This window comes from Mus pahari, chromosome 2, assembly GCF_900095145.1.
Source record: "Mus pahari chromosome 2, PAHARI_EIJ_v1.1, whole genome shotgun sequence".
Taxonomy (NCBI): domain Eukaryota; kingdom Metazoa; phylum Chordata; class Mammalia; order Rodentia; family Muridae; genus Mus; species Mus pahari.
In genome coordinates, this window is record NC_034591.1 from 60,008,784 (window position 1) to 60,022,394 (window position 13,611).

At 39.9% G+C, this 13,611-nt stretch overlaps 1 protein-coding gene across 1 annotated transcript in view; it reads left to right on the top strand.

The window, feature by feature from the left end:
- The window catches only part of Mgam (maltase-glucoamylase), a 129,116-nt gene that overhangs the window by 7,518 nt on the left and 107,987 nt on the right, over positions 1-13,611 (top strand). The window contains exons 2-3 of the mRNA XM_029534874.1: positions 6,555-6,678; positions 8,951-9,078. Coding sequence (XP_029390734.1) covers positions 6,555-6,678; positions 8,951-9,078 — 252 coding nt within the window. The remainder of the gene's footprint in view (positions 1-6,554; positions 6,679-8,950; positions 9,079-13,611) is intronic.

Sequence of the window (13,611 nt, forward strand, 5' to 3'; positions counted from 1 at the left end):
TCTCTCTCTCTCTCTCTCTCTCTCTCTCTTTCTTTGAGACAGGGTTTCTCTGTGTAGCCCTGACTGTCGTGGAACTCACTCTGTAGACCAGGCTGGCTGCGAACTCAGAGATCTGCCTGCCTCTGCCTCCCAAGTGCTGGGATTAAAGGTGTGCACCACCATGCCCGGCTAGATTTCATATCTGTTATCACATAAGTTTTAAAAGAACAGCTTGGATCCGACAATGACTTTCCTTCAGAGAAGAGGAGAGTTATCCAACTTTGTCACCTTAACTGACAAGGCCATTCTAATAATTTGACCCTCATGTTATTTACCCATTTATTTGCCCAAACAGCTACAAAGATGCACAGAAAATGAGATGGGACAACTATCTATTCAAAATGGAAAACTTCTATTGGATCTACACGGTTTATGTGCAGTAATAATTCTTATCGTTTCTGTTAGGTTTTCCCTGACCAACTCTTTTGTTCCATTGTAGCTCTTCCCCTGTGTCCCCCAGTCTCTCTCCTGCTTGCCTTCCCACGGGCCTTTTGTAGTGTAATCTGCTGCATGGTTTATTTGGTATGTCGTCTTGTTTTTCTAGTCACAAGGATGTAGATCCCACCCTGGCTGGGATTTTTATGTTTTGTTCAGTGAGCATAACCAGCTTCTGGAAGGATGTCTGCATAGAGTGGAGGCTTAATAAATGTGGCAAACAAACAAACTACAAGCATGCTTCTCTTCCCCACTTAAAACCATAGCTTTGATAAACTTATGATGAATAAATCATAGTGGACATTGGTAGCCTTTCTGTCTTCAGTCATAGAGAATATGCTGTACTCCCTAAACTCAAGGTAATTTGATACTTATAGGTGTTTATACAAATGTCTCAGCTATTGTGGAGACAGAAATGACAGAAAACTTGTTTCCATTTGTCAGCCCTTTTGTTGTCTTTTCATAGAAACTTATCTCATGTATCTTGTCTCTTAATTTAAAAACACTTATTTTTCATGGCATGTTTTTCTGTCTGTGTGGCTCATAGTAGGCATTGGCTTCTGGTTGTCTGTTGACACTTGGCTCTGGGTGGCGCACGCCTTTAGCCCCAGCACTTGGGAGGTAGAGACAGGCAGATTTCTGAGTTCGAGGCCAGCCTGGTCTACAGAGTGAGTTCCAGGACAGCCAAGGCTACACAGAAACCCTGTCTCGAAAAACAAAAACAATGACAACAACAACAACAACAACAAACCAAAAACCAAAAACCAAAACCCAAACAAACAAGACACTTGGTTCTGTTACAGAGAGGAACTTTGGACTACCAAGTTCTATAAATCTCAGTTGGTTTATTTGTGAATTGGAGAAAATAATTCCTACTGGACAATGATTAGGAGAACTAAAAAAAAATCATGCATACATGACGTGCATAGGCAGCTTTGATCTGCCGTCTAGCCCTGGCTAATGAGCCAGAGGATACATGATAAAACTGCAATCATCCACAAAGCATAAGCCGTTATGCCCTGTGTGTTGTGGGCCCAGTAGCACAGACTACAGAGTGAGATGGAGAGCTTGGCCGTGAAGTCCAAAGGGCAGTGTTCGGGTTCTCCCCCTCCCCCCCCCCCGCTCCCCTCTTATCTGCTGTGTGGCAGGGAATGTGATCTGATGAATTTTCATCCTACTTGTATGAGGATTATGGAGATTTCTTAGTACATTGGCGGGATTGTCAACTATGATTATCATTAACATTAAGATTTCAATTATATGCTGGCCTAACAAAAAGAATAGTCAATGAATGATGACAGATTGCCAAGCAGCAATTGTTAAAACCATGTGTTTTTTTCATTCCCCAGTCCTTTTCTTTGGTTGTGAGCCTAGCCTTTAACGGCTGAGCCATCTCTCCAGCCCTCCCAGTCCTTTTTTTAAATTCTTTTTTTTTTCTTCAGTATTCTTTTTTATTTATTTTTATTAGATATTTTCTTCATTTACATTTCAACTTTTTTAAAATTCTTAAACACAGTTTTAAAACTTGTGGTTCTGGTGATGGGACCCAGGCCTCACATGTGACAGGCAGGCTCCCCAGCTGCCTCCTCAGTGTAATTAAAGAGGCCGTCACTTTAAATCATGGAAGGCTTCTGTCCTTCCAGTTTACAACAGGGCTACTTTATGGTTACTTTGTGGTTACTTCAAGCTAACACACACACACACACACACACACACACACACACACACACACACAAATCAGTGCACAGATAAGTTGAAGAAGCCAGCGTATGGAAGAAAGGGTCACTACCACCAGATTGTACAAATGGCCACAAGAACTTCTTGGCCATTCAACCTGAGCTGTTGTTACCAGAATCTAAAGGTCATCTCTTGCTTAGTGTCAAAAGACACAAAACCCAAAACTGAAACCCACACAAATCAAAACCTGGGGACAGAGATAGGGGTTGGTAGAAGGAACCGGCTACCTCAAGGGCAAGCTTGAAAACAGAGTAGACTTCCTTGTTTCAAGCCTTCATCCCGTATGGGTGGGTAGGCTTAGGGTTAGGGAAAGGGTAGAAAAATCCCAGAGTTAGATGGTCTTTCCCCATAGAATTCTGCCTCTCATTCTCTGACAGTCAACGTTAAGTAGAACCTAGGGTCTCTATTTCTTTGTAGACAAAACTATTATTTTCTGTAAGTCAGTGTTCATAGGCTGAGGAGATGGGGGAAGTATTACAGAATTTACAGTACCTGGGGTGAGGCAGGAGGGTTACAGAATTTGTAGTGGCAGCATTAAAGGATGAGGGGAAGGATTTAGAGGAGTAAAACAGAAGTAGCAGGCTCTTCCTGCTTTGTTTGCATCACCTGTCAAGGCAGATTAAATCGAACCCAGATCTTCCTCTTTGCCGTATTGTCTGCGGGGATCATAGTTTTAATGCTTCTCATATTACAATAATTATAACGACACTCCAGATGTCATAGAAGCCCACAGATCTGCTTTTAGGACTCTGAAGCAATCAGTAGCCATGCTTATTATTCTGCCCTCCCAGGTCTTCAGGTGGGATACACAGGTAGGAGTCGTCTGGCAGCATCTTTAGGGTATTTAGGGAAAGTGTAGGGATTTTACAGGGACTCGGAACTTTTTGCTCACCTCCAGTTTTCTCATACTCATCCCTCGTATTGAATATTAATTCATCATGCACCGGCACTGTTTCCACAGTCTCTTGGTGATTCCCGGGCTACTCCTGTTGGGTAGACCTGTTTTCATGGCTTTCGTTTCTTTAGAACATCTTCAGTTTTCCTCCTACTGCTTCTGAAAGCAGTATATATGGATATACCCTCCATTTCATTCTTATCCCTCCCATTTCTATTTTTAATTCCTCTTCCTTCCTTTAGGCGCCACCTTTATTCTCAGAATTAGACACGTGGGGAGAAACTTCTCTACTGCTCCAGTTCTTAATTTGTATTGTTTCCTCAGTCATGGTGCCAAAGAAAGGCCACAGGAACTGCTTGGCTTTGCTTCCTATACCTGTAGTCTGACTTTCAGCCAGTTTTTGACTTAGGATTTCTACTGACTCTTTAATTTTTATGAAGCCTCTGAAAGTCTCTGTTTATACTTTTTAGGTAAAGTTCTTTGTTTTGTTTTTTTGTTTGTTTGTTGTTTGTTTTTCTGAGACATAGTGGCTAATGCACTCCGATTTTGTTCCTGACTCAAGCCCTTAGGTGGTCAGATAGAACGCTGGTCGAGAACTTTACCAATCAGAAGTTTCAGAGTTCCTGTTTCACACACTGAACCCTGCCAGCCTTGTTCATTTGGTTTAGAGGCTTCTTCTCTACCAGGCCCTTCTGATCAAGGAACATGCTATTGTTAGTGTACCAAATGTTCTTCTCTGGCTGCCTCTTGTTTTCTCTTTTGAGGTATCTCTTCCTGCCACAGCAAGATCTTAGTGAGCACTGGGCCACCGCCTCTGTTTTCTTTCCTGGGTGAATGAATTTAGCTAGCAGTTATTTCCAAGTTAAATCACCTCTTCCTCCAGAAGCCAAGTATATGTCCTCGGGTCATCAAATTAGTAGTCTATTTCTTATAGTTTCATGCACCCAGTGGCCTCCTTGTGGACAGTATATTATTCTCATGATGAAAAACCATTGCTGTATACATTGCTTCTCAAATACACAACTGCACTGTTAGGATGAATTGCCACAAATGAAACTCCTGGGTTATGGGTCTAACTTTAAATTTTTTGCCAAGATATGGAGTTCGTGGTGTGTACAGCTGTGGAGATGTTGTTATGTAGCATGTAACATAGTAACTATGAAATATTAACCTCAGTGGAATTTTACAAGAAAGACAACTACTGAGGTATTTCTTATAAAGCATGTGCTAATGTGAGGCACTGTAGATAATAGCTGGGAACACTAGAGTTAGGTACTTTATTCTAGAAAAACACAAGGTCGTCCAGAAAGAAGGTCCTTCAGCTTTACTTCCTTTTGTATACTAAGAGTCAATTATGCTCACTGTGTTCTCTTACTGGTATATGAGAAGCAACTCATCTAATCTCTGGGCAAAGAGCTGTGGAATGCTCCTGACTGAGGACAGGGTATATGAATACACACTGACAGATGAGAGAATGAAGATATAGGAACTAAATATCAGAGTTATATATCAAGGCCCGAGGAGAGAAATTAGCACACATTCTCTTTGAGTGGACAGTGCATAGTTTATAAGGCAGCCTGAAAAGTAGTGGGTGGGTGGGGAGGAAGATAGCCTTGAGTGAGCTATTGATACACCTGGGCCTTCTTTACTGTGTGTGTGTTTCAGATAACAGGGCGATAAAAACGGTTAGAAGATAAGAAGGTTATATTAGAGCACGCTGAGAAGAACAGAACTTCACAGTGTGCATCACTGCTTCCTCAAGGACACCATTTCTTACTACCACAACTCTGAGAGCTAGGTTGCATCACAGGAAGGGTGTATGACAGCCAAATCGTAACGAAAAGGAAATGCAGAATTTCTGTATTTTTAAAATAACAATTCCTGGGGGCTGGGGAGATGGCTCAGCAGATAAGAGCAGTTGTTGCTCTTGCGAAGGATCTGGGTTAGACTCCTAGCACCCACATGGTGGCTTACATACAATTGCCTGTAACTCCAGTTCCAGGGGATCTGCAGCTGCAACTCTCTTCTGACTTTGACGGGTACCAGGCACACATGTGGTACATGTACATGCATACATGCATGCAAGCAAAACAGTTATACATACAAAATAAAACAAATCTAAAATAAAATAGCATACCTAAACGACTTCTTGGGGGACCACCTTAGAAAGGTGTCACTTAGAAAGTGACCACTACTTAAGCTGATGTACAAAGCTCTGAAATCCTACATTCTTAAGTCTGTATTTCATTAACTCTTATCTCCAGTACTGTTCCTAAATATTACACCCATTAGAAAGAACAGAATCCTTGCAGATATACAATTACAGGCCAGGCATGGAGAGTGTAGGAGGAACCAGTGATATTCCCTTGTGCCAGAAAGGAAGAATGCTACAAAAGGTTCTTAAGGGTTTGGCCACTTGAGGACATTCCCCCTAAGCAAAGACAGGAAGACATGAGAATTAATATTATCAATGGGTTATTAGGAATTAAATGTGCTTAACCCACCAATTTATGAACATAATCAGAAGCAGATTAAATTTAGTCTCCTTTGAAAGATACCAGAAAAACAAACATTTTGACAAGTAGCAAATAAAGGGGTTAAACATTGAATTCCCTCTGGGAACTGCACGCCTATGAACTGAACAGTAGAGAATGCACGATTTTTTAAGTCTTTAGAAGTACTTCCTCTAACAATTAAAGAATTAAAGGATCACGGTACTGCTATTTCATAATTCCAAATGGGATAATAAATATGGTAAATGCCAATGGCTGCTATACCACAAGAAAGGAAACAAGATTTTAATACTTCCTGATGAAGATGCCCTACCCTCTATACGCCTTTCCTGCTCAAACCACCAAAATACATCTAGGAAAGTTTGGATCCTCTTAACTAATCTTAAATGGAAGAGAAACACGCTAACGTGGTGAGAATGTAGTTGATGACATCCAGGCTACGTGCGGTGTCTATAGAATAAGACCTTTTGATGAAAGGGGACTCAGATATAAACTAATTACAACACGTATACCTCTCTTTCACGTTTGTTAGACCCAAGGTTTATGTTTATTCTACTTTAAAAATTATAAAACTCAATTGAAAGGTTTATAAACGGTGGATTTTAGCGAGGGTTTTGTATTTGATAACAACAAGGAACTCCTGTAAAAACATGTAGGTGTCATGATAGTGTTTTTGCTGGTTGTTTTGTAAAGTTTCTTGCATTAAATTAATTTTAATATTTTCAAAATAAGATGTAGGGAATTTGAGATTTGTCTCCTAACAATTCAGGAACCGGTCAGCGTCTAAATAGGAATAAAGATAAAGTGAAAATGGCATTAACTGGTTATTTTTGAAAATTCAGGTGGAAGGTTTTGCGCAGTTGACCTTTGGCATCACAAATGTACTAGCTCCAATAAATGCGTTTTAATTCTGACACTGCTCTCTGTCTTTTCAGATGGCGGGACGAAGGTTTAAGAAGTTCAGCAAGCTGGAGCTTGTTCTCATTGTTCTGCTGCTTGTCCTGTTCATCATCGCGGTGGTTCTAATTGTGCTCTTAGCCAACTCGACTCCAGAAAATGGTAACAAGTCACTCTGAGTCTCTGCCATGCCAGAGCAAACTCACCACCCATGGTAGAGACGGCACGCTTTTATATTGCTTCATGTATGTATGAATGTGGATATGAACGCATGCGTACAGTACGTATCTTACTGAGTATCTACAAACCATGGCAGGTCAATAGACAGTAGGTTTGCATTCTGAAACTTTCATCTCCATTTTTAATTATTGCACTGGATCCAGATCTGCAATCTCTGAAATGCATTTCGCTGAATATTATAAAAGCAATTACAATTCTGTGAATATTGATAATGAACATGCTTTGTTAAAGGAAATATGTATATTAACTATATATCAACTTAACTATTTAAGGTGCAAATTTGGTTCTTAAAAACCTATTCATGTTATTTTTATTAAGTGTTTTTTTTTTTTTTTGAGCTGCTATATCTCAAAATAAGAGCTAGAACATGCTGAACGACCCAGGCCTTCGTATCTGCCTCACACAAGAATCACTTCTTATGGGAGCCAGACAATGATGTGCCAGCTTATGACTACAGCCAAACCAATTTTGTCACTTCTATTCAACTCCCAGCTACATCAGTCCCTGCTTTTTGCAGACAATAAGAATCTTAAAAAGAAAATAAGGGTTTTAAAAACATTTAACTTTTAAAGCTCTATAATCCTGAAGAGGAAGATAATGTCATATGTAGGTGCTGGTACAAACACAATTTATTTAATGTATCTTTTTTTTTTTTTTAAGGAAAACCTTAATGCAAAGGAAAACAACTAGAAAACAAAACCACAATCTTTTTTTATTATTATATTTTTTATTAGATATTTTCTTTATTTACATTTCAAATGCTATCCCAAAAGTTCCCTATACCCTCCCCCCCCCCCCCCCTTACCCACCCACTCCCACTTCTTGGCCCTGGCATTCTCCTGTGTTGGGTCATATAAAGTTTGCAAGATCAAGGGGCCTCTCTTTCCAATGATGGCTGATTAGACCATCTTCTGCTACATATGCAGCTAGAGACATGAGCTCAGGGGGTACTGGTTAGTTCATATTGTTGTTCCACCTATAGGGTTGCAGCCCCCTTCAGCTCCTTGAGTACTTTCTCTAGCTCCTCCATTGGGAGTCCTGTGTTCCATCCAATAGCTGACTGTGAGCATCCACTTTCTTGCCGGGTGTGGTGGCACATGCCTTTAATCCCAGCACTCAGAGGCAGATTTCTGAGTTTGAGGCCAGCCTTGTCTACAAAGTGAGTTCCAGGACAGCCAGGGCTATACAGAGAAACCCTGTCTCGAAAAGACAAAACAAAACAAAACAACAAACAAACAAAAAAGAAAAAAACACTTTCTTGATATAATATCTTTGTTTATTAAGGCTGTATTTTAAATAAAGCTTCTTTCTCATTTCAGAGTGTAATGAGAATGCCTTCTATATTTTATTGATCTTTACATTATAAATCATTGTTTTGTAGCCCTGGGGTAGTTTCTAGACATATATATATATATATATCCCTTTATGACTTTTTTCACTTGGGAGTTTATATTTCCAAAGAATACAACCACTTAGAAGTGCCCTAAGGGACTAGGGATGGCCTGTGAAAACAGAATTGAAGTCACTGTATTAGGATGGCCCTGTCAGTGCCTTCTCTGTGTATACCTCCACCACAGGTGGGTCCCCAGAGAATAGATATTAGATTGTCAGGGCTTGGTAGTAATGGGCACTTGCTGCTAAGCTTGGTGATCTGAGGTCAGTCTCTGGAAGCCACATGATGGAGAGAGAAGCAACTCCTGCAGGCTGCCCTCTGACCTTCAGTCTTTGGATTGTATGAGTCATTCAGTTTCTGTTATCACGCATATCATGTTGCTATTGTATCATAAAGTAGTTATCAATAAATGAGTACATTTATGTCCCAGGAACGCGTCATTTTTAGACACGCATTTTGACCTTAATTTGATCGACAGAGTATGGTTTACTCACCTGGCCTAAAGGGAAGTTGATGTCTAGTTTTACAAGCATCTAATGATGGAGTCCTCTTCCTGTATATGCCATATTGCAGGGGAACTCTAGCAAAGAAGTAGGTAATGTTGTTATACACAGAAGTGAATACAGTTAGCAAGAACAAAAGAAGATGTTACAAAGTAAAAGCGCAGGATTTTAAGCACACTGAACTAGAGAGCAGCCAGGAGAGGAGTTAACAGGGTTGGAAGTGCTGAGAACTCGGTCCTGTTAAATGCCTGTGATCCCAATTCTAACTGTCCTTTCGTCTACTCTTGTGATATGGTAGCCATAGGCGCTGAAACAACTGGCACTCCCGACACTACAGTCACCAGGACCACTCTTAACTCTCCCAATTGCCCAGTGCTAAGTGAGCTGGAACGGATAAATTGCATCCCTGACCAGTCATCTAACAAGGTTTGTGTCATACATCTTGTTTGCATTTAAGAATTCATGTCATGATGAAATTTCTTCTCATCTTCCTTCTCTTTGTTCTTTTCCTTCTCTTTCTTCTCTCCTCATCTTTCTCCTCATTTTCTTTCTGTGGTCTTCCTCCCCTTGCCCCATCTCATAGAAAGTTGCATGTATGGCAGCTCTGGTAGCTCACAGAACCTAAACCTGTACTCACATATGTAGGGTTATGTAGCTTCAAGGGAGGAAAAGCTAGAACCTAGCCTTGGGTTGCCAGGTCTGGCAAATTATATCAGAATTTCACATACGCAATGACTATAGAATAAGTATGATCCATGTAAGGTTTTAGACAGTGAAAGTGGTTTTATCTTTCATGTGGCTACACTTGATTGCAGTCCGCGACTCTCTCATTGCCTTCCTTGCGCTGGCAACATGCCCTTTCAAAAGGTTATCTGGGATCTACAATAAAATACCATGCATGTGCACAAAGCATGATTTAGCACAAGGACAAAGTTTCAGCAGTTATACTGAAGGTAATTAATGCCAGAGTAAAGAACTTACAGGGGCATGGCACTTTAGTCCAGCGTTTCTAGATCACCAGCTTACGCACATCCAAGAGTATTATGATAATAAAGTCATTGTACATGACCCGCCATTCACATTTAGCAAATCAAAATATCTAAAGGAAGACAGAGTACAGACTTCTGAGTGAAGTTCATTCCGGTGAGACAACAGATTAACATTAAGTGCAGAGCGGATGCCTGTGGCACGTGTTTCTTGGACACGTGTGGTAGCTACTCTGTTCTCACTGTGCTGCATGTGCTTCTTCTGTGATTGCTAAGTAAGACACTCATCTATGTGATTAGCAGAATGTCAGGATAACAAATTTATGGCTACATGCCTTTATTACCGAATTTCCATTCCCAGCATCAATCACCACTAATCTTCCAGGGATCTCCTCTAATCTCTAAATTCAATTTCTTCTCTCAGTCTACTTACACATACACTAAAACTGCTCCCTGAATGTGCCCAACTGTACTTTTAACAGTCCAGTCTGTATATGAAGTCAAGTTTAAATAGTTTTTCCTATTATTGCAGACTTTTCAGCCTTCTTACACTTCTGTAATCTATGTGCATATTTTAGAGATAGCTCTTGATATGGATTTTAAGTTCATCATTTATAAACAGGGCACCATTTCCTTCCTTCTTGATGTGGCCTTTTCTCCCAATTCCAGATTTCACTGATGGCAGAAAACAGAAATGTACAGTTAAAGTCCAGATATTTAGCTCAGGAAAAGGATATTAGATTATACTTTTAAACACTTCAAGTTTTCAGGGTTAGATTTATTTTGTGATTATAAGGGAGAACAAATTCACACACTTAACACAATCTTAACACAATCTTCCATCCTTTTAATCACCATGATAGTTAATTAATATGAAAGCTGTTGATATGTATTTTCCATAAACAGTCATGATAATCTTTATGATATTATAAAGGCTAACTTTTAATATTTGAAAATGTTATATTTTATAGAATACACACTTTGAAAGTTATTTATCAATTTTGAATTTGGGTTATGGTGTCCTTTTCCAAATTCCAATTTTATACCTATGTATTTATGTGATCAAGTTTTATGACTTATCAGCAAATATAGTAAGTTTTGCTAATATAATTACAAGTGTCCACTTAAAAATTACTCTGGGTTTACATAACACCAGATCATAGTCATTAAGTGGTTCTAGGGAGAGCTACAAAGTCCTAGAAATAGACTTGAAGTGGTGCAATGTTTAGACATCGGACCGGAGCACATCAGAGAAGGTGGGCTTCTGTCTGGGTTTTCATCCTGGCTCTGCTTTGAAGAACTCTGACTATAGTACTGTCAGGTTTCTTTATGTACTGTTTCAAGTTACCAGTTAATGAGACAGTGTGTGTTCAGATAAACGTATTCATTAGGCAGTGATTTTTTTTAAACAGCATTTCACTCTGTGCTTAATGAACACTTCAAAGATGTATTCTCTGTTGAGAATTTCATATATGTATTATTTTGATCACATTTACTTTACCCTCCAACCCCTTCCAGATCTCGTCATATGTCTCTGCCCAATTTATGTCCTTCCTTACTGCCCACCCCACTGCTTTTCTTCACCCTATATTGATGAAAAGCTTTACAGTTATAATCTCAATTGTCATGGGACATGTTCTTTGAAAATACCTTGTAGCTTGATTTGGAGACTTGAAGGTCTGGATCATGAAATGGCTGAGAAGTTGTATTTCTTTAAAATTCTACTATCAGATCTTACCTTGACATGGAACAGAGCAATCATGTTAACTTTTAAAGCCTTATTCAAAATGAAACATATTATGAAATAGCATAGAATCAACATATTTCCATGATTCAAGGTTAGTTTTAGTTTTTTTATTACATGCCTATTTATGTGTGTATGTTGTGTGTGTTCACATAACTCTGTGCATATGTGGAGGCCAGACACCTTGTGATAGTTGGTTCTCTCCTTCCATCATGCATGTACCAGGCATTGAACTCAGGTTGCCAGGCCTGGCAGCAAGCACTTTTCCTGTTGAGCCATCTTGTTAACTCAAGATTGACTTTGTTTGCTTTTAGTTTTTGCAAAGTTGCTGCACATGCAAATGACCAGGGATGCTAATTTTGTGAGTAGATGCTAATTAGGATTCCTTTATTGTTAAATACTTTAATTTCTAACATTCCCCATTTTTACTAGAAAATGGGACACTTCTCCTTCCTATAGAGAGTCATTGGTCCCATGTTTTTGCTTACATCAGGTCAACCTAGACCAAGAAACAAGAAGAGTGTTTTAATTTGTCACCACAACTGAGCAGAGCACTGACATGAGTGAATCTTGGGCTGCAAATATTGTTAACTCAATGACATCACTATCCTGAGAAATGCTGGGTGACTCTGAGCCTACTGCTTATCACCTAACCCACACTCTCTGGGTTTGACTAAATATTACTATCTTAATACAGTTTGTGTTGCTGTACTGAATACCCAAGACTGGGTAACTTGTAAAGAACAGAAGTTCACTTCTCATAGTTCTGGTTGCTGGGAAGTTCATAGTCATGTTAATGTAGGTCATAAGGGAAAAGGCATTGAATCCCATTCACAAGGTGAAGACATCAATTATTTTTTAAATTATATAGTTTCTTTATTTACATTTCAAATGCTATCTTGAAAGTTCCCTATACCCTCCCCTCACTCTGCTCCTCTACCCACCCACTTCCACTTCTTGGCCCTGGCATTCCCCTGTACTGGGGCATATAAAGTTTACAAGGCCTAGGGGCCTCTCTTCCCAATGATGGCCAACTAGGCCATCTTCTGCTACATATGCAGCTAGAGATATGAGCTCTGGGGGTACTGGTTAGTTCATATTGTTGTTCCACCTGTAGGGTTGCAGACCCCTTCAGCTCTAGACATCAATGTTTGATCACTGATTAGGGACCCCTCCTATTAACCCCATCATATTGGAAATCCCTGAACTCTGGGGCATATGCTTTCAACATAACACAAGAGTCACTAACATTGAACTGAACTCTGTATTCTTAGATTAGTTTGTGGCTTCTCTTTATATATGTGTGGTAAATGTGGATGACTGCCAGCAGAGGATGCCAGGCTCTGCTCTATCAAACTCACTTTATTCTTTTGGGATAGGTTCTTGTACTGAACCTAAAACTAGCTGAGCAACCAGCAAATCCCAGTGTTGTGTTGTCTCTGATCCCACAGCACAGGCGTCATTAGGTACATGTGGCTATTCCTGGATTATTAGGTGGGCTTGGGGCATTTGGATTCCTATGACTGCATAGTAAGACTTCTTATGCAGTGGCCCATCTCCCCATATATTTGTGATAAAGTAACTACTTCAAATTTAGTGATACAAAATTATAACTACTGTATCTCATGGTTTTATGGGGTTGAGATCCATATCGGGTTTGACTTGATCTTTTCTATGCTGTGTGCTGCTGGCTGCAGGCTTACTTGGTGGCTCATCTACTATGGTGGAGAGATTCAAGATGGATTCATTTATGCATCGGCCACCTTGGTCAAAATAGCTGAGAAGACGCTTCTACTTGAGTGATTTTTTTCCCCCTTTGTGAAGGCTCAGAAACTCTCTTTGAGGGCAGAGATTCTTCATTGTATTTCTTTCCTGACAGCTCAGGGCTGCAAGAGATTGGGACAAGTCTGCTTATTCTCTTTCCAGTCAGGGTCAGAAGCAGCCTCGTGCAGTCTGTTGACCAAATCTATCATGAGCCAGCCAGACTCAGTGGGATGAGCAACATCCATTGGTTTATATCAATATTGACAATATTAGGCTCTAGTTATACTTCTTCATTCCCATCAACCTTTGGTATGAAATACTTCCTCATTTTGCATCTTCTATTGCTCTTAAATGTCAAGACAAGTAAGAGATGAACATTGTGGAGCTTGATTATATTTTAAAACAGAAGTGTCAGGATTTGATTTCTCTGCACCTGTGAGTTCAGCTCAGTCATCTGTGGGTTGG